The 18,497-nt window shown below is 35.9% G+C and overlaps 3 protein-coding genes across 6 annotated transcripts in view; all 3 read right to left on the minus strand.

The window, feature by feature from the left end:
• pals2a (protein associated with LIN7 2, MAGUK p55 family member a) overlaps positions 1 to 468 on the minus strand; it is a 41,034-nt gene extending 40,566 nt beyond the window's left edge. For 2 of the 3 annotated variants that reach the window (XM_067449088.1, XM_067449087.1), the window contains exon 1: positions 339 to 468. The gene's annotated coding sequence lies outside the window, so the exon portion shown is untranslated. The remainder of the gene's footprint in view (positions 1 to 338) is intronic. The other variant, XM_067449089.1, reaches the window with a different exon arrangement.
• Positions 469 to 1,910: 1,442 nt separating this feature from the next.
• On the minus strand, positions 1,911 to 9,223 carry LOC137083816 (pro-neuropeptide Y-like). 2 transcript variants are annotated; one of them, XM_067449766.1, is made up of 4 exons: positions 9,094 to 9,223; positions 4,619 to 4,779; positions 3,039 to 3,155; positions 1,911 to 2,083 (listed from the first exon to the last, which is right to left on the minus strand). In XM_067449766.1, exons 2-4 carry the CDS (start codon positions 4,777 to 4,779, stop codon positions 2,059 to 2,061), a joined length of 303 nt encoding a protein of 100 aa, XP_067305867.1. In that variant the 5' UTR covers positions 9,094 to 9,223; the 3' UTR covers positions 1,911 to 2,058. The 2 variants fall into 2 exon arrangements, with proteins under 2 accessions (XP_067305867.1, XP_067305866.1); XM_067449765.1 differs by lacking the exon at positions 9,094 to 9,223 and adding an exon at positions 4,858 to 4,909.
• A 1,005-nt stretch (positions 9,224 to 10,228) lies between these two features.
• LOC137083817 (serine/threonine-protein kinase 31-like) overlaps positions 10,229 to 18,497 on the minus strand; it is a 46,543-nt gene continuing 38,274 nt past the window's right edge. Inside the window, exons 25-26 of the mRNA XM_067449767.1 lie at positions 10,579 to 10,650; positions 10,229 to 10,496 (exon numbers count right to left, since the gene is read on the minus strand). Coding sequence (XP_067305868.1) covers positions 10,392 to 10,496; positions 10,579 to 10,650 — 177 coding nt within the window. The 3' untranslated portion in view covers positions 10,229 to 10,391. The remainder of the gene's footprint in view (positions 10,497 to 10,578; positions 10,651 to 18,497) is intronic.

An 18,497-nucleotide genomic window follows, 5' to 3' on the forward strand; every position in this document is an offset into this window, starting at 1 on the left:
GAGCACATTGCTCGCGCGGGGCTAGTACAGACTTTACAAACCCGACTATTTTTTCCTACAACATAAAGTTAACATTGTGAGTTCGGTCGGCTCGTTTCCGCAGTTCTTTCATTCATTGCTTAAATTGGCTGCGACCGCTAGCATTAACGGTGTAGCCACGAAGCGCTAACAGCAATCAGCTGTTTATTATTAGACGGCTAACTGGATTTAGCTGGTTAGCGCTCCAATCAAAAGTGTCCACAGGGTGAGACAGCTGTATAGACAGCCACGTGTAGAGCCCTGTTAAAACAAAAACCCACATCCACAATCACAAGAGATCCACAGTCGCCAAGACTTACCTCACAAAAACCCACTGGGTGGATCTAGTGTCCCGGTGAGAAATTTAAAGCCCCATGAATTTCCCAAGCAGACAGAACAAGACACTTATCCTCTCACTAGTGCTCTATATGTCAGTCAAGACGTTCAGACCCGCCCCTTTCGGTGACGCCTGAGTGGGATGACCAATTAGAGACATGGGATGCAAAAGAGACACGCCCACTAACCATTGTGTCCGCATGTGCGAGTGCGACTCATTTGTGAAATATGTGAGACGACTATTATATATTTTTTACGCCCTATTCCTTGCTCAGCTTGATAAGGGTGTGGATGACCAGCCAGACATGTTTAATATAAAAGTTTTATTTAGAATTCCCTTAATAAAGAATCTATAGGGAACTTGCAGTATGGACATTTATAACCATTTTACAAAAAAAAACTACTATTATGCTCACAATAGCAGGACCACACATGAATATGTGATATAATCATTATCAGTTTTGACAGCGGAATCGAATTAAATCTTGAATTTTTAGGGTTCAGGTTATCGCCTTGCGTCTGTAGAGGGCAGCTTTAACACATTTTAAACATTTATAAACTAACGTAGGCCTACTATATATATTTTATACTGGCCTAATTGGTCAGAGCGGGTCTCTAAATTGAAAAATAAACACACAGACACACTCAGCTATACAACTACACAGACTGCCAAAACACTCTCAACAGGTAAATAATTTATTTCTTAAAATGTCTATAATTTTAGCTTTAAATATTGTAACTGGTTTCCTTCCAGTCATGTCTTTCTATTTCGGTTTAACAGAACATGTAAGGGTGATCAGTCCTAAGGACACTCATCTTCTCTTCTCCACAAAGTAAGCAATCGAGATATTAAATTTATGATCCATGTTTTTGCTATACTTTATGCCTAAACATACACAGTCACGAAAAACATTAAAGCTATGCCATACATCACTTTTTTCTTTTACCATGGTAAAGGGCTCGTATACTGTCCATTTTTGCTCATTTTGGCCTTCAATAAACATAATTGTTTTTACATAATCAAATGAAAGAGACTAATTGCAACCCTAAACTCAGTTGTGTACCTATTTCAGATGTTCATAATGAAGGATGTGAAGGCATCATCAAGGATTATGAAGATATTTCACTGCAACTTTGGTCTTCATTACAACTTTATCATGTTTAATGTCAATATTTATTTATTCATGTATTCCACTGACAACTGTTGTTAAAACACTCTCATTTTTGCTACAGTTTGCCATGTCAATAAAAAAATAAGATACCCAATTGATATAACATGCTGTTTTTAATGCCAAATAGAGGCAACAAACACATACAGGACTAAAAAAAAACATTAATAAAATATATATAATAATAATAATAATATGAAGCTACTAATATTAAGGAAAATAAACTATTATTAAAAAGGTCATCTACACAATTAAGGTCATATATAACACTTTCAAAGCATGGTTCTTTATGGACCCTTATAAAATACACACACACACACACACACACACACACACACACACAGTTAATAATGTGTCTGTGATTTAATGAAGATGCAACTATAAATATTCATTTCTGCAATGCATTTAATTCACAAACACTGTATAATGACTTGAATAGTATAGAACATAATGAACACCGTATCCAAGCAAAGTTGCACACTGCCACTCTCTGGTCACCGCTGACATTGCTTTGTGGTTAATGTGCTTTGTGGTATCACCAAATTAGCATTTCCTTGAATCTGAAAAGACACAATCAAAAAGCTAAATTTTTGTAATTTTGTATAACAAGAGAGAGGGAAAATTTTAAAGAAACCTTTTTAAGTGAACGTTTTCATAAATTTCTTCTTGAAGGGTTAGTTCACCCAAAAATGAAATGTATGCAAGACTTCCGTTCATCTTCAGAACACAGTTAGTTTAACATATTTTATATTTAGTCTGAGAGCTTTTTTGTTCCTTTAATGTAAGTGTATGCACACTATACTGTCCATGTCCAGAAAGGGAATAAAACATCATCAAAGTAGTCCATCTGTGACATCAGTTAGTTGATGAATCAGCGTATTGATTCATGATTCGGATCACCCGCAAACGCAACTTCCGGACACCATCTTTTGTTTCCCAGCTCAACTGTCACTGAATGGAAAGCACAGGATTGTGGGATATCAAAGGCAGCGAAGGACACATGTACTCTGCCTTCAAAAATCCATCAGATGAAGGTGTCTCAGGAGATAGGAAGTGAAGCAAACATCACATTCGGACGCAGCTTGATGCCTTCCTGCCTTCAAATGTGTCCTCCGAAGGCAGCATTTTCCAGGTTTCGGACGCAGCCCACGTGACATTCGTGATCCAAATTTTGAATCAATCTGCTGATTCATGACCGTTTGAATCTTTGTTCGAGGATTGAAAACAAACACGGAAGAGAAGACAATGCTGAATAAAGTCGTAGTTTTTGTTATTTTGGGACCAAAATGTATTTTTGATGCTTTAAGAGATTCTAATTAACTAACTGATGTCACAGATGCACTACTTTGATGATGTTTTTATTCCCTTTCTGGTCCTTCTGGAAAGGAACAGTATACTGTGTATACATTTTCAATGAAGAGACAGAATCTCTCAGACTAAATAAACTATCTTACATTTTTGAGTGAACTAACCCTTTAATGTATGACACAACTAAAAAGTGTGCAGCATTATTACCTGATGCTGTTATGTTCAGTGCTTGCTTCCTCATTTGTCGTCTCAGGGATGCTTCCTGGTGTCGCTCTCAACAGCAGACTCTGGAACCTGTGTTCAGGACTGTTTCTTTTCCCATACCTGAGGGAGGTTAGGACAACAAGTATATGGAGGCTGGTTTCCACCAGGAAAAAAGAATTGAGAGTTAAAAACTCGCATTTGCGAGCAATAAGGTTATAGCTATAAATTAAAAATAATGAAATATAAACTTGCGATTGTGTATTATAAATCTTGGTTGTCATCTCATTATTACAGCAGTTGACGGATATGCCGGGTTCACGCCATGTTGTAATTACTTTAATATCGAGATGATAATCTGTGACGTTCTGCACGAGCTGTTCACGTCCTTGGACTATGCATTATGCGTTTTTATGGCAATGCCGTTAACAACAAAAAGTATCTGCAGCAGTCAGGTGGTACAAGTCAGAACTCCCCAAAAATTTGACAAGGTATAATTACGAGTTCTGCAAGATCATGAAAACTTTTTACAACTCGGAATCTCATAATTACTGAACATAGTTTGCTTACTAGCTGTATAGGATAATGTGCTAAACTAATACACAACTTCACAGGCATTACTGGCTTGTACTTTTAAATCCATTATATTATACATTTACAGTTTATGGATGTTCTGTGGTTTTACACTGCTGCAATTTTTAAAGGGTGCACTACTATGAAAATCACGGCTTCAGTTAGCCTTGAAATCTAGAGGCGCCCTAGCGGCAGCAAATCTAATCTGCCGCGAGTGTCGTCTAGCAACTCTCAATATACGTCTGAGCTGTAAAAACAAAACTCTGGTCAGGCCAATCACATCGTGTATAGAGTCGGTAGGCGGGGCTTAACATAAAGACGGCAGAGTTGTGCTTGCGTGCTACTAGTAAACACAGAAACTGGCGAACGGCGGTCTTTCGAATCAGCTTTGACCGCGACTCTGGAAGACTTGGAGTTGAGCTTTTCTTAGAACGGCCCTGAAGTCATTGTTAAAAAGGGAAGATGTGTTCTGAGTTTTACGGTTGGCAAAAGTTTAATCTGTCAACTAGCTCCGCTTCACGTTGCTCTGGTTGGTTGTAGTGCTATCCAATAGCGTGCAGAGGGAGTTTGAAAGACAACCGTTTATCCCGCCCCTCGGATTGAGCCCTGTCAATGGTGAGTTTCCAGACCAAACATCTTGATGTGAGCTTAAACGGAACAGGCGTGTGCTTAAAGGGTACAAACATGTACCCATTAAGCACAGCCAGACTTTTTGCATTTAATGATGTACATCTTAACTGAAAAGCCTTTGTCATTAAAAATAAAATAAAATATTATTGTGTGAGAGTTAACTCTTTTATTTTAACATAACTTCTTGTATTGAAACCAAAACCCTGCGCACTAAAATGTCTCAATGTAGACTTTGGTGAGATTAGTACCCTACTGTAAAAATAAAGGCCTTTTTTTTGTAAACTAAATTTCAGCTTGCTTGCACTTTGCTAAATACTTTAGGACTTGCTATTTTTCCTGCTTTCTGTCTTTTACTGATTAATGTACACTTTTGTGTGTCTTACCTTTGTCGTGTGATGAGCTTGATATAGTTCCGCAGGGCAGAGTAATATCTGGTCATGTCCTCTCCAGGAATGACAGTGTCTGATGTGAATGGATATGCATCTGTGACAGTCACTATCCACATCACAGCAAAGATCATGAACATGAACTGATGAGAGCGCATCTAGAAAACAGCAAAAATAAATAAATAAATAAATAATAAAAAAAGATGACCCTGTAATACATCATCTGAGGATCACACCATTCAATGTAAATTTAGCCTCTTTTTGATTAATTACGTCCGAGACTGGTGCTTGTTTTTTTTTTTTACAATTTTTGTTTTATATCTTTACATAAAATGTACACTCACCTAAAGGATTATTAGGAACACCTGTTCAATTTCTCATTAATTAAATTATCTAATAAACCAATCACATGGCAGTTGCTTCAATGCATTTAGGGGTGTGGTCCTGGTCAAGACAATCTCCTGAACTCCAAACTGAATGTCAGAATGGGAAATAAAGGTGATTTAAAGGCCCTCTGAAATCAAGATTGAAGTTTTTTAGCTTTTAGTATGACTGTGTTAGCCTTAAAGTTATGAATAAGCTGATATGTTCCAAAACTATGACAAAATTTGCATTTAGGAGATATAAGCATTCAAAATGTAGTCTCTCACTTCCGTGAAAACGAATCTCAGATTTTGATGACATTCTCCTTCTTCTGTCCAATCAAAATGCCCTCTAGAATCTAAAGCCCACCCCCTACACTGCTGAAGCTGCGGCTGAAATCGGTCAGTTGTTAACACATTTACTAATTTCTACATGGTGAAAGGCACATAGCACACTATATATGTGATAGGAAACGATTCAGTGTAAATATTCTTTCATTTGAGGCAAATTAAGTCTGTTTTCACATTAGTCTCACGCACCGCAGCAGCGCACACACACCAACGGCTCTGGTCTAAATTTAGACTACAGACAGAAACGAGAGCGTAGTGCGGATCATATATTTATATATAGTTTGTGTGTGTGTCTATCTATCTATCTATCTATCTATCTATCTATCTATCTATCTATCTATCTATCTATCTATCTATCTATCTATATATATATATATATTATATTATATATATACATATATATATATATATATATATATATATATATATATATATATATATATATATATATATATATATATATATATATATATATATAAATATGTACAGTGAGGAAAATAAGTGTTTGAACACCCTGCTATTTTGCAAGTTCTCCCACTTGGAAATCATGGAGGGGTCTGAAATTGTCATCGTAGGTGCATGTCCACTGTAAGAGACATAATCTAAAAAATATATATATCCAGAAATCACAATATATGATTTTGCACCTGTTTGAGGTCATTAGCTGCATAAAGACACCTGTCCACCCCATACAATCAGTAAGAATCCAACTACTAACATGGCCAAGACCAAAGAGCTGTCCAAAGACACTAGAGAGAAAATTTTACACCTCCACAAGGCTGGAAAGGGCTACGGGGAAATTGCCAAGCAGCTTGGTGAAAAAAGGTCCACTGCTGGAGCAATCATTAGAAAATGAAAGAAGCTAAACATGACTGTCAATCTCCCTCGGACAGGGGCTCCATGCAAGATCTCACCTCGTGGGGTCTCAATGATTCTAAGAAAGGTGAGAAATCAGCCCAGAACTACATGGGAGGAGCTGGTCAATGACCTGAAAAGAGCTGTGACCACCGTTTCCAAGGTTACTGTTGGTAATACACTAAGACGTCATGGTTTGAAATCAGGCATGGCACGGAAGGTTCCCCTGCTTAAACCAGCACATGTCCAGGCCCATCTTAAGTTTGCCAATGACCATTTGGATGATCCAGAGGAGTCATGGGAGAAAGTCATGTGGTCAGATATGACCAAAATATAACTTTTTGGTCATAATTCCACTGAATGTGTTTGGAGGAAGAAGAATGATGAGTACCATCCCAAGGGTGCCATCCCAAGGGCACCATCCCTACTGTGCAGCATGGGGGTGGTAGCATCATGCTTTGGGGGTGTTTTTCTGCACATGGGACAGGGCGACTGCACTGTATTAAGGAGAGGATGACCGGAGCCATGTATTGCAAGATTTTGAGGAACAACCTCCTTCCCTCAGTTAGAGCATTGAAGATGGGTCGAGACCATAGACCGTAAAAAAATATGGACGACTCGACATCATCCGTTTCCGCTTGCCATATTTGAAGCTTTCAGGCAGCCTTGCACGGCGCGGACATCTTGGGACCGAGTCTGCGCAGTAGCGATTTCGGGACCGGAGTTGCGCAGTAGAGCGCAGGAAGTAGAGCAGGAAGTACAGTCGCGATATCAAAAGCCCGCCCACACTCTCGCAGATGCAGAACAATTAATAATGTTGGTGTGAAATAAACAGTTATGGAAATGTAGAAATTAAAGCTAAAGCTCTAATCTGCTCCCAAAAATTCCGAAAAAAGTCTGTTAGTGCCTCAATGACAACTTCACTCAGAGAAGCCGTCAGTCTCAGCTGTCAATCATGACGTCACACCCCCGTTTTTATAGCATCAAATAACTAACTCAAAGTAAACTTATTTTTAAAACGAACACCTGAAATGAAATCATCGTGATGATAACTGCCTTCAGTGACATAAACTAACTTTGGGGAAACATTTTTGAAGTGTGATTTTATTATTTAGTTTGCCTCGCGTCCATTAGAAAACACAGAGGGGCGGCTATACTGGGACCGGTCACCGGGGGGCGATCGAGGCGCGAAAGCTTCAGTAAATTGGAGGGAGACTGCAGGCTTGGTCGAGACTGGGTATTCCAACATGACAATGACCCGAAGCACACAGCCAGGATAACCAAGGAGTGGCTCTCTAAGAAGCATCAAGGTCTTGGCGTGGCCTAGCCAGTCTCCAGACCTAAACCCAATAGAGAATCTTTGGAGAGAGCTCAAACTCTGTGTTTATCAGCGACAGGCCAGAAACCTGACTGCTCTAGAGAAGATCTGTGTGGAGGAGTGGACCAAAATCCCTCCTGCAGTGTGTGCAAACCTGGTGAAAAACTACAGGAAACGTTTGACCACTGTAATTGCAAACAAAGGCTACTGTACCAAATATTAACATTGATTTTCTTAGGCGTTCAAATACTTATTTGCAGCTGTATCATACATATATATAGCTAAAAAAAAAATCATACATTGTGATTTCTGGATTTTATTTTTTAGATTGTCTCTCATAGTGCACCTACGATTTCAGACCCCTCCATGATTTCAAAGTGGAAGAACTTATATATTATATAATATATATAGATTTTGTAAAGATATTTTTTTGATTATTATATAATTATATATGAATAAATAAATTATTAATTATAAAATTTGTTTTCCATATTTGCTCTTCCTTAAATTGTAAAAATAAATAAATAATAATAATAATTATATATATATATATATATATATATATATATATATATATATATATATATATATATATATATATATATAAAACAAGTTAACTCAACAGGTCTATAGGCAAATGCTTATCATCATTGCAGTGATTATGATGTTTCTAGCATGTTATGTTTGGCAATAGTTCTTCGAACCCTAACTGATGCAGTGTAGCTTTTAATTTCTTAAACATTGTAGAAACACACATCATGGCCATATTCCAGACAATGTCAATATATCAAATTGTGGAAGAATTTTTGGGACTTGGAAGGGAGAATGGTGAATTATTTTCACACATAAATTGGCAACTCTGAAAGTGTTGTGATGTTATTTCCATCAAGAGGTGCATCATTTTTTATTTTATTTTCGTCAATATAAGATCTTGACCAAAGACTTTCAGTTATAAATGAAAATGATTATTTATGCTCCCTCCTAACCATTCATTCACAGTTTGAACCTGATGAATCTTGACATTGCATCCTGGATTATGGTTAAGATGTGTTTTACTGGTTCTTAAGAAATGAAAAGCTACACACTCCTTTATTAAGGTCAGAACAGAATAACTGTTGCCAAACATATAACATGCTAAACATTAATAATCACTGCAATAATGATCCACTGCAATAATGATCCAATCACATTCTCTTAAGCATTTGCCTTTTTAAATCCAAAACAGATACTTTTTTTTTTTATGGCCGAACAGTGTATTTAAACACTGCCTATTATATAAGTCCTATAGTTTCCCAGTGTTCATTTTGTTGCGTATACCTACAACAGCAACATATGATGATGAAATAAATGTATAGGTTTAGTGCCGAATGCAATTTTATATTAGAAATAATTATTTATAAGGGTTTGAACTAAGTGTTCGAAACCAAACCTCTGCACTTATTTTGACTAAAACCTAACTAGTAGCTCATATTGTCGTGTCAGTCCCGGTGTAGCCTATCTTACTTTTTGAGTGCAAATTGACCACGCACATGAACACTGACAACTTAATTAATATTAAAACAAAACAAAAATGATATTTTACTCACCGTCTTCTTCCAGACTTGAGTATTTTCTTGTGAGGTGTGACTGACAGCCCAGCTCCCTGTGTTCTGACCTGACGAACTGAGGGCACTTGTGTTTTATATAGCAGATCTGACTGAAGCACGCCTCTCGTACAGCACTTATCACTACAAGAGGTTGGGTCATCAGTGTTAGACTTACAAAATGTCTAAGATGTGTAATATGCAAACTATATTAGAATGCAACAAACAAGTATTCAGTATTAGCCTACTCAAGCTACGTCGACTCGTTACAAACCATGACTTTCTTCTGCAGAACAAAAGACGCAATTTTTGGACACAGTTTAGGTTACCAATAACTTTCAAGATATGCTCGGGGGGAAAAGTCAGTGTGGAAAACCACAAGAGTAAATGACAATTATTATTATTGAACCATTCTTTGTGGTGTTTCAGTTTTTGTCATTATGGGGTATTGAGTGTAAATTGAAGAGAAAAAATAATTTAAAGCATTTTAGCATTGCAAAAAAAACTGGACTAAATACCATTTTGTTGAAGCCCTATTTTATATATTGTTATGGAGCTATGTTCTGTTAAATGACCTTGAGTCATTACATTGCCTTAACCTGCGAGTTAAGGGTACAATTGCTCTGTGGTCTGATTTCCAATGATTGAAAATGATTACATAACTTTTAATATCTCACCCTGATGAGCTTCTTCCTAAGTGGCTTAAACTGTGCCTTTCATCGATATTTGGGCATTCAAAAAAATACTTGAGACACCCGGTGATCTATCCAAGGTCAACAATCACATAGAAACCTAAAGGGAAAGGTGATTGTGTTGAGCTCAAAATACTAATGCAAATGTGTTTTACTTCCCCACAAATTAGTTGATGACACTAGAAAGTTATTATACACTCATGAAAATTCACTAGCATTATCAAATTGCTCTCCTTTTTAGAAATATACTCCACTCCATTTGAGACACTTTTGGATGATCTTGAAAAAGAAAAAACAAGAACAGGAAGATAGCATGAAGACAATTTTCAAACAGGGCATTTTCAAAGTACGGTCTTGTCAATGACTGAGATTACAGCTGACAGCCTTTTACGTTACACTGAATACAATAAAACATTTCACAATGGAAAAACCAAGAATCTCCTTCCTCTTTTACCACTTTATTCTGGCTTTATACAGTTACATATTCCAGGAACATAAAACAGGGTGCGAGGATCAAATAAACAAACAAACACCTCTGTGTTTTTGTTTTCTCAGAAGAAAATGATAAAGAAAAAGGGCAAAGAACGCAAACATGAACACATTTCAAATTTACACATCAACTGAGATGAAGTAGTCTTCCTTCAGGGCCTCAGAAGCAGACAGTCTTGTAGGGGAAGTCAGCAGCTTTGAGAGGAGCTTGAGCAATTTAGCATCCTGTCAGAGATACATTAGATAATTGAATAACTTGGAGTAATAATTTTTAACTAATAATTATCAGCTCTTAAATTCTACATACCAGATCCAACCCAGTGAACTCTACATTTTGATGCTCATTCTCTAAAGTTCTGCTGAAGTTTGGAACATGCAGCTGTGAACAAAGAAGTCTATTTTACTGACAGAAAAAGACAGATTAACACAAAGGTGTTTTTTATTTTTAATTATGCTATTTTAAAGGTTTATAATTTTGTTGTGGAAAAACAATTAAAAAAGACTTTTATTTTCTTATGATAAACATTGCAGAGTCACCTCTTTACTCAGTGTCTGAAACTGTTTGATAAAGGATTAGTTTCATCTGTTATAATCGCATTGCGCATTATAACCGATCACACATGAGTGTATAAATGCAATGTCTAATAATCAGATGCGTTTTGAGTTTTGTTTAGATAGATTTGTTCAAATAGGTTGAACAACATATATATATAATTGGTTCTTTTTGAACACTTTATCTCATTTGAACAAAACCGTGATAATATTGATAACCGTGATAATTTGGGTCACTATAATGGTGATATGAAATTTCCATAACGTTTCATCCCTTTTTGGGAGACACAATAACTCAATTTTTCATGCAATTTTTGTTCTTTTAAACTTTGCAGACCGTTACATTCACAAACAGCTATATTACACTAATATGCCAGTTGTTTTTATATCTTATAATTTCAGATTTATATACAATCTATATTTTTTGTATAACTGTATATACTGAAAAGCTATACTATAATTACCTTATTCATAAATTATGCATTTAGTAGGGCTGTCAAAATTAACACGTTAACGCAAATTAAACGGCACAAATTTTATTATCCCACGATTAATGCAGCGTGCATTTTCTATTAGATCCGTGGCCTAGCCGGTAGTTGGAGAAATTGAGATAAGCCATAGACATAAAGAATGCAGCAGCAAACATTAATAGGGAAAGAAAAGGGTTAACATTTACATTACTATTCTAAAAACAAGTGCAGTTATTGCCTACATAAGCTGCCATATTTTCTGTTTAACTTTTATTATTCTCCAGTTAGAAAGAAAAGTGTGTTTTTTACACAGAGCACATTCTCTGCAGTCTGAGTGCGAACACACTGCAAGCTCACTCTCGCTCATGTCCGAGGTAAATCATTAACACCATCTCCCCTTGTGTTTCATTGAACTAAATACATTAAAAAAAACGAATGAACAAATACGCAGGTTACTTTTCTGAACAAGAGTGCTCCCAAGTCCTTGTTTGTCACACTGTTGAATTGCGACAGTTTGGCACACACACACAAAACGCCAGCATTTCAATAGGGAACGTGCATCTCTTAAAGGGGCCGCACTATATTCCTACTGGTGGAATATGGACCTCCTCCAGGTATGGCGTGGTACTGGTGCGCTCACAGGGCCGCATGACCGCGTTTACATTACCAATGTTTCATACGAACTGCGAGTAGTAATAGGATCCGGCTTATGACAAAAAGATTTATGGCTTTGACCTTTTGACCTTTTGCCCGATTGAACTTCCGGGGTCACGGTCATGGAGGGGTTTCCGGTATGATTTATGACGGGACCTTTTGACCTTCTGGGGGGTTATGGGGATTACGGGTATAATTTATGACGTGCCCTTTGACCTTCCGGGGTTGATGGGGATTACAGGTGTAATTTATGATGTTTTGACTGATGGTTTTATCCTTTGAAGAGGGTATGATATATATTTGTGACGGAAAGTTTTATCCTTTGAAGTTCGGGCTATCAGGACCCTCCTCCTCCTCCTCATACCATATTATCATGCTGTACTGTGAAAAAACTGTCAAGTGTATCTCACACAAGCATTCTCTTCTTTTCAAATAATATAAACGAAAATCTACCCCGCAAAAGTTGAATGTTTATAAAATAGTTTAATAAAAAACAATAATGAACCAACCATTTCAGTTTTAAATAAAATGGAGTCACAAAAAAAAACACTCGTTTATAGAGCAATGTTTATAGAGTCGAAGTAAAAACACACTACTTATAAAGCAATACAATGTATGAAACGGTTCAAACTAAAATCATTTAGAGATATTATTTAGTAATATCATAATATTTAGAGAGTCTGCATCTAACATTCCACATCTTTTTTTAAACAAAGTTCCCATACCATGTAGGCATCCTATTTCCTGAATGTCTCCCGAAGCAGCCTCTCTTACCCATGGGCTGGGGTTTGTGGGTGTGTATTCCTGACACCTTGTTGCCATCCGCTACAGATCTCGCCTAATATATGGCACTATTCGTCCCTTTTGAAACGTACCTCATCCGTGGGAGTTGGGCTATAGGGCCTCACAGGTCATGACACGCGTTAAATGTTTATAGAGTTTAAGAAAAAACATACTGCTTATGAAGCAACGCAATGTATGAAACGGGTTCACAAAAAATCATATAGAGATATTATTTAGTAATATCATAATCATAATATTTAGAGAGTCTGCATCTAACTTTCCACATCTTTTAAAAAATAATTAAATAATTAATTAATTAATATAATTTATAAGCTGTTTTGCTCATGGGTCAAATTTTGATCAGGGGAATACCTGAAAGGCACACAAACACAGTAATTGGTTCTATAAAATTAACTTTTCTCTATTTTAAATGAATAAAAACAAATGTTACTAAAATTATTTGAACACTTTTAGTTATAGTTTTAGCTAAGTATAATAATAAATATAAAAAATAAATAAATATAAAAATACCTTTCATTTTTAGAGAGTTGAAGAAGATAAAAAGCAAATAGTTTAAGCCAAAATACCCTCCGATCCTCCCAGAGTATTCCACTATGAAGCGAATGCTTCAGACCCTCTCTGGACGGGAGGGGTTAGAGCTGAGAGTCTGTGCATCTTAACCGGTCATATCTTATACTACTACTACAATAGTCAAACATTTTATGGTGGCCGTGATCTAGGATTGTAAGTCGCATATGATTTTACTTTTCTTGCGTCTTCCAAACTGGTCTTCATCAGTGTGGAAACATACACTTTAGATAAAATATACTATCAGTTATCTACTCAAAATGTGTAGAATTTTGAAAATATAACCATGTTGTTGAGACAGTTTGTCTGTTGGTCAGCATGAACAGACTTTGGAGAGAGCGGATGACTAGCAGGGAGATTGCCCTTTGACCCCAACGATTTTGCAGACCCTGCAAGGTAGTCATTCATTTCAGTTGTTATTCACAAAACAGCACAGAGTGAATCTTTAACATTTAAAAGTGTGCTTAAAAACCTTACAATTAAACTTACATTTTTAAGATGGTACATGTCCCATGGATCTATATTTTACTTTTCTTAGTTCTACAAAGTTTCAATATCAATTAAACTCCTAGTTGACAATAATGTTTGCTGCAATGCACACAACTGTAAGATACACTACATATGTAAGATAGCAAAATCAAACACTGTATGACACTAGTTTAACATTTGAAGAAAAAGTTTACCAAATGCATCTACATATCCGTTGTGTTCTGACACAAAGCCGTTAATTGGTACGTTTTGTTTTATAAAATGTACTTTTCCTATTTCTGCAAAGTTTCATGCTACTTTTACTAGCCTGATAAAAATGTAGTTAATACATTGTGAAACAAGACAATCACGCTACCAAATACATTTGATTTTAAGAAAAAGCAATGTTTTAAAATACAACAAAACCAGATTATTTTCTCTTTTGACACACTATTAGAAAAAATACTTTCTCTGTGATGTTGGAATAGGCCTAGGTCTTTTTAAAGTATCACATCAGGCATGTAGCAATCATGCAGTACAATGATCCAAATGAAGCTTCTTATCAAACAAAGACAATTATATTTATCTTTCACTTGTGAATATTTGTACGCTACTATCACACTTACCATTTTTAATATTCTTTACTATTGCCTTACGCATCCCGGTCCAGCTAAGTTATGCGTTATTTCAACTGTTTATGTCTTTTTCCTTTATTATTTTTGGCACAATTGAATCGATATCACTCTTAGCTTGTTGTCATTGCTTCTTCCCTATACGGATACAATCCAAACATGTTCTTTGTAGGAATTATGTGGGACACAAAACTCTGCGTAAATTTTAGAGGCCTAGAGTAAGAAAGCAGTGACATTGTATAAGAAAAAATGTCCGCTTTATTGCTATACACATTTTTTCCCCCATTGTCTATTCTTAGTCGTATGATCAAGATTACTCTTCACATTTTATTTGCCCGGCGGTATTTGTTTTTAGGTAAAGATTCCTATCTGGTCGTTGTCAGTGCAAGTTTGTGCAAATCATTTTAAGCATTTTTATTAAATGTCTGACTAAACTTATTTGTTTTCTTTTGACAAACCTACATTTCAAACGATTCACCTCCAATGTTCCACAACCACAGGGAAAACATTTTGTTTTGCAACACTCCTGAAACCTAATCTTGGTGAATTTTTCTCACCTAGAACACAAAACTTTGTTCATACCAAACAAGTACGTTTTACACATGCTGACTATTTAACTATTTTTTGTAGGTATCATGACATTTTAGAGGAATTACTAGAAGAATATAACAGCAGAATCACAATGTTTGTTGATGATGTGATTGTCATATTTAGTTAAATTTCAGATGACCGTTTTGTTTGTTGAACTTTTTTGACAAAGGCTCTTCTTTGAGCACCATCAACATTATAGGAATAAATGAAAATTAAGAAATGACACGACAGTCTTTCTATTTGACAGTGTTTGACTAAAGTGATATTTCTTTTACTGTCACTACAGTCTCAGTCTCATCTACGATGAGGAATCACATGAACCGTCACCGTGAAAAGTAAGTCTTGCTGTTCTACAGCTGAAACATATACGCCTGTTGCATTCATTAAAGTTTGCGCTTGTTAAACAAAGTTACACTTCTCTTGAAAAGGTTATAGACACATTTTGAACATTAGACTTATGCTCGTTTTATCCACGCACAAATCTCTATGTAGTTCGAGAAGTACATTTACGAAAGTATCATTTTATAATCAATTTAGGAAAAAAACATTCACAAGCAATTGTGAAAGTTTGTTATTTTGGATTTGTAAATAATGATTTTTACTACTCCACCGGATAGGCATGAGGTTTGGATGATTTTAAATGTGTGACCAAAATCCTCTTTTGACAAACCGACATTTCAAATTATGTAACGAATCGTTTCTTTCAACATCCCACTTGACATTAAAGATTGTGACGTGTCGTCAACTATCATCGACGTCTGACCCTGACGTCCGACACATCGGTTGTAATAAACAAGATGTGCTAAAAATTCCGTCCGATTTGTTAGTGCGATAATACCGCATCAACATAACCCGTTCCTGTTTTAGGTTCTAGGTCAATTCAAGCATAATCTTTATGCAACAATTAGTACGCGTGCACAATTTACCACAAATGTTTACCGCGGATAAGATAAGAGACATTCAGCTATAATGAAATCATAATACAGAAATCCTTTCTTCTGATCTATTGTAAAAGTTTGTAAAGTAGATTTTTCCCTGCCAGTAGAGGACAGTTTTACATTTTGTTTCGAAGACTAATAATAATAATAATACATTTTATTTATAATGCACTTTATATTAAACAAAATCTCAAAGTGCTAAAAACAAACAAAGACTACACTTTGAGCAGAGTCAAACAGGCATAATACAGCATAAAAAAAATTAAACTATGTTATTTTAGGGGGTCTGTCTGCATAATGCGTCAACATGAATAGCGAGTCTTGATCTTTTTGAAATATTACGTTTACCATCCACAGAACAGGGGTTAGAAGCTGCGACATGATTAATCTCACTGAGTGTGTTAAAGCGGCTGGTGTTTTATGGCTATCGAAAGCACCACATTCTTGTTAGTCACATCAAAGCTACAGCCCCTACCTACAGAATTTAGTAGGCCTATTTAAAGAAGTTAGGAAACGGTCTGCAACTCTAGCGTTACAATGACTACTGAAACATCTTTGCTGGGTGTAACACCGACGAGAAGTTCTGTTGAAACGGTAGAAAACCTTCCTTACGCACTACAGAAAAAACAGAGGATCCATTTGACCAAGTTTCTTCATGAAGATGAAGATTTTGTCAAACAGGAATTTCTGCTAGGTGACGTTTATATCGGGGGGTTTGTTTTTGACAAGACATCACACACGGTCAAACTCTACGCCATGGAATTTTTTGAAGAAGAACTTACATCGGAGACACCTTGTGTGCTTTTCCCCGCTAAAGACTGGTAATTTTTCTACAACCGTGTTTGGAGCGATCTTAATGGGGTTGCTAGTAAAACCTATTACATAAACGAATGGGATGGAGCGACGCCCAATGTGAGGTACAAGGTGACAAAGGACAGTAAGGAACCAAAGCCTGATGATTACGTACTCGTATCAACCTGCAGGAACAAGACGCTACATGAACAAAACCGCCTTAAGTTGCGTAAATGTTATGAGGAGGCTGAAATTCGAAATTCAAAGTATTGGCTTCAAAGCAGCAGTGATTCCGACTCTGATAATGACTTCCCAATTCCAGAGGACTACCCTTTCGAATGCTGTACAAAGAGTCTTGTCCTCTTGTGGAGTGACATGTCTATGTTGCACGCTACCTTTTCGCTAATAAACATGTTCTTTAAGCTGAGTTATATGTTGAGTGATACTGAATGATCAATCAATCAATCAATCAATCAATCAATCAATCAGTATTGGCGTATTACATGGTTAAGTCCTTTGTATTGAAAATATTAATACGTTTCAGTAAAACCAGTATTTTAGCAATTACATTGTAATTGTAATGTTCCTTATTTTGTGTTACTTGACATTATCTTAGTTTTTTTGTTTATTGGAACCAATTTCAATCCCCTCTATGTTACAAACTTAATAATAATTCACTCAAATTGTAGAATATTGTTTAAAATTGTTTGTATTTTTTGAAAAACATTAAAATTATTATTGATGTGTTACCTAAAATATGCGCATTGTGTTTTAATTTTACTTGAGACAAATTAATATGACTATGTCAGTAAAAGTCTTTAACTGAAAATATCATCTTAGCATTATCTTAAAAGTCTGCACAAAAAGAAATTTCAAGACTATCTAATTTCTGCTTTTTGTTTTGTTTTGTAAATCATAACTGGACTGAGTTACAATTATACACTTCTCTCTGGTGACATGTAGGACTTTTAACATGCGGGTACTTGTAGCACACAATCTGTAGGCGCATTTTCCAAAACTCGAATCACAATTCGCGCAACGACCTTCTGTTTTTACCACACATTAACACAATCCATGTTGGTTTCCCACAATATCCAGTCATTTAAAATAATTCTAAAATGCATACATTTTCTGTTCACACATGCTTAGCCAATACCAAAAATCATGGTTTCTTCCAGTCTTATTTACAAATGCTTAAACAGTACGTCACAAATGAAGAGCTAATGGTCCAATCTTTAAATATAGTATAAAGCCTCTACTTCTGTAATAATACTGTTTGTAACAAGCTCAGACATTGTTCATAAAATAATCACAAATGATTGAACCTTTTATTTTTTAATAATCCGTTTCTGGACCTTGATACACTTAAGCTCTCTCCTAAAGTTGAAGAACAAGCTGCTCAAGCAAGCTCTTTGAAAAACAAGCTGCTTGGTTGACTTGTTTCTTTTTTTGTACTGTGAATGTTCATAGGCATTTATATGCCTTATTGACTTGCTTTTTTTTAATTATTTACCCTGTGACATCTAAAATGTTCATTGTGTGCAACCTTTACACTTACATTTCTATTAGTTGCATGTACTGCACATTATTTAATAACGAGGGTTGCCATCATTTGATAACTGTTTTGAAAAAATATTTTTACATTTTAAACATTTCAGAATTTTATTTCAGGTTTTTGTTAAGTTTAAAAGGCTTTCCAAGTGTTCTGATACTGAGATTACACTATCTATGCATATAACTGCTAGTTCCAATATCTGT

Source organism: Pseudorasbora parva, chromosome 7 (assembly GCF_024679245.1).
Source record: "Pseudorasbora parva isolate DD20220531a chromosome 7, ASM2467924v1, whole genome shotgun sequence".
NCBI classification, from domain to species: Eukaryota; Metazoa; Chordata; class Actinopteri; order Cypriniformes; family Gobionidae; genus Pseudorasbora; species Pseudorasbora parva.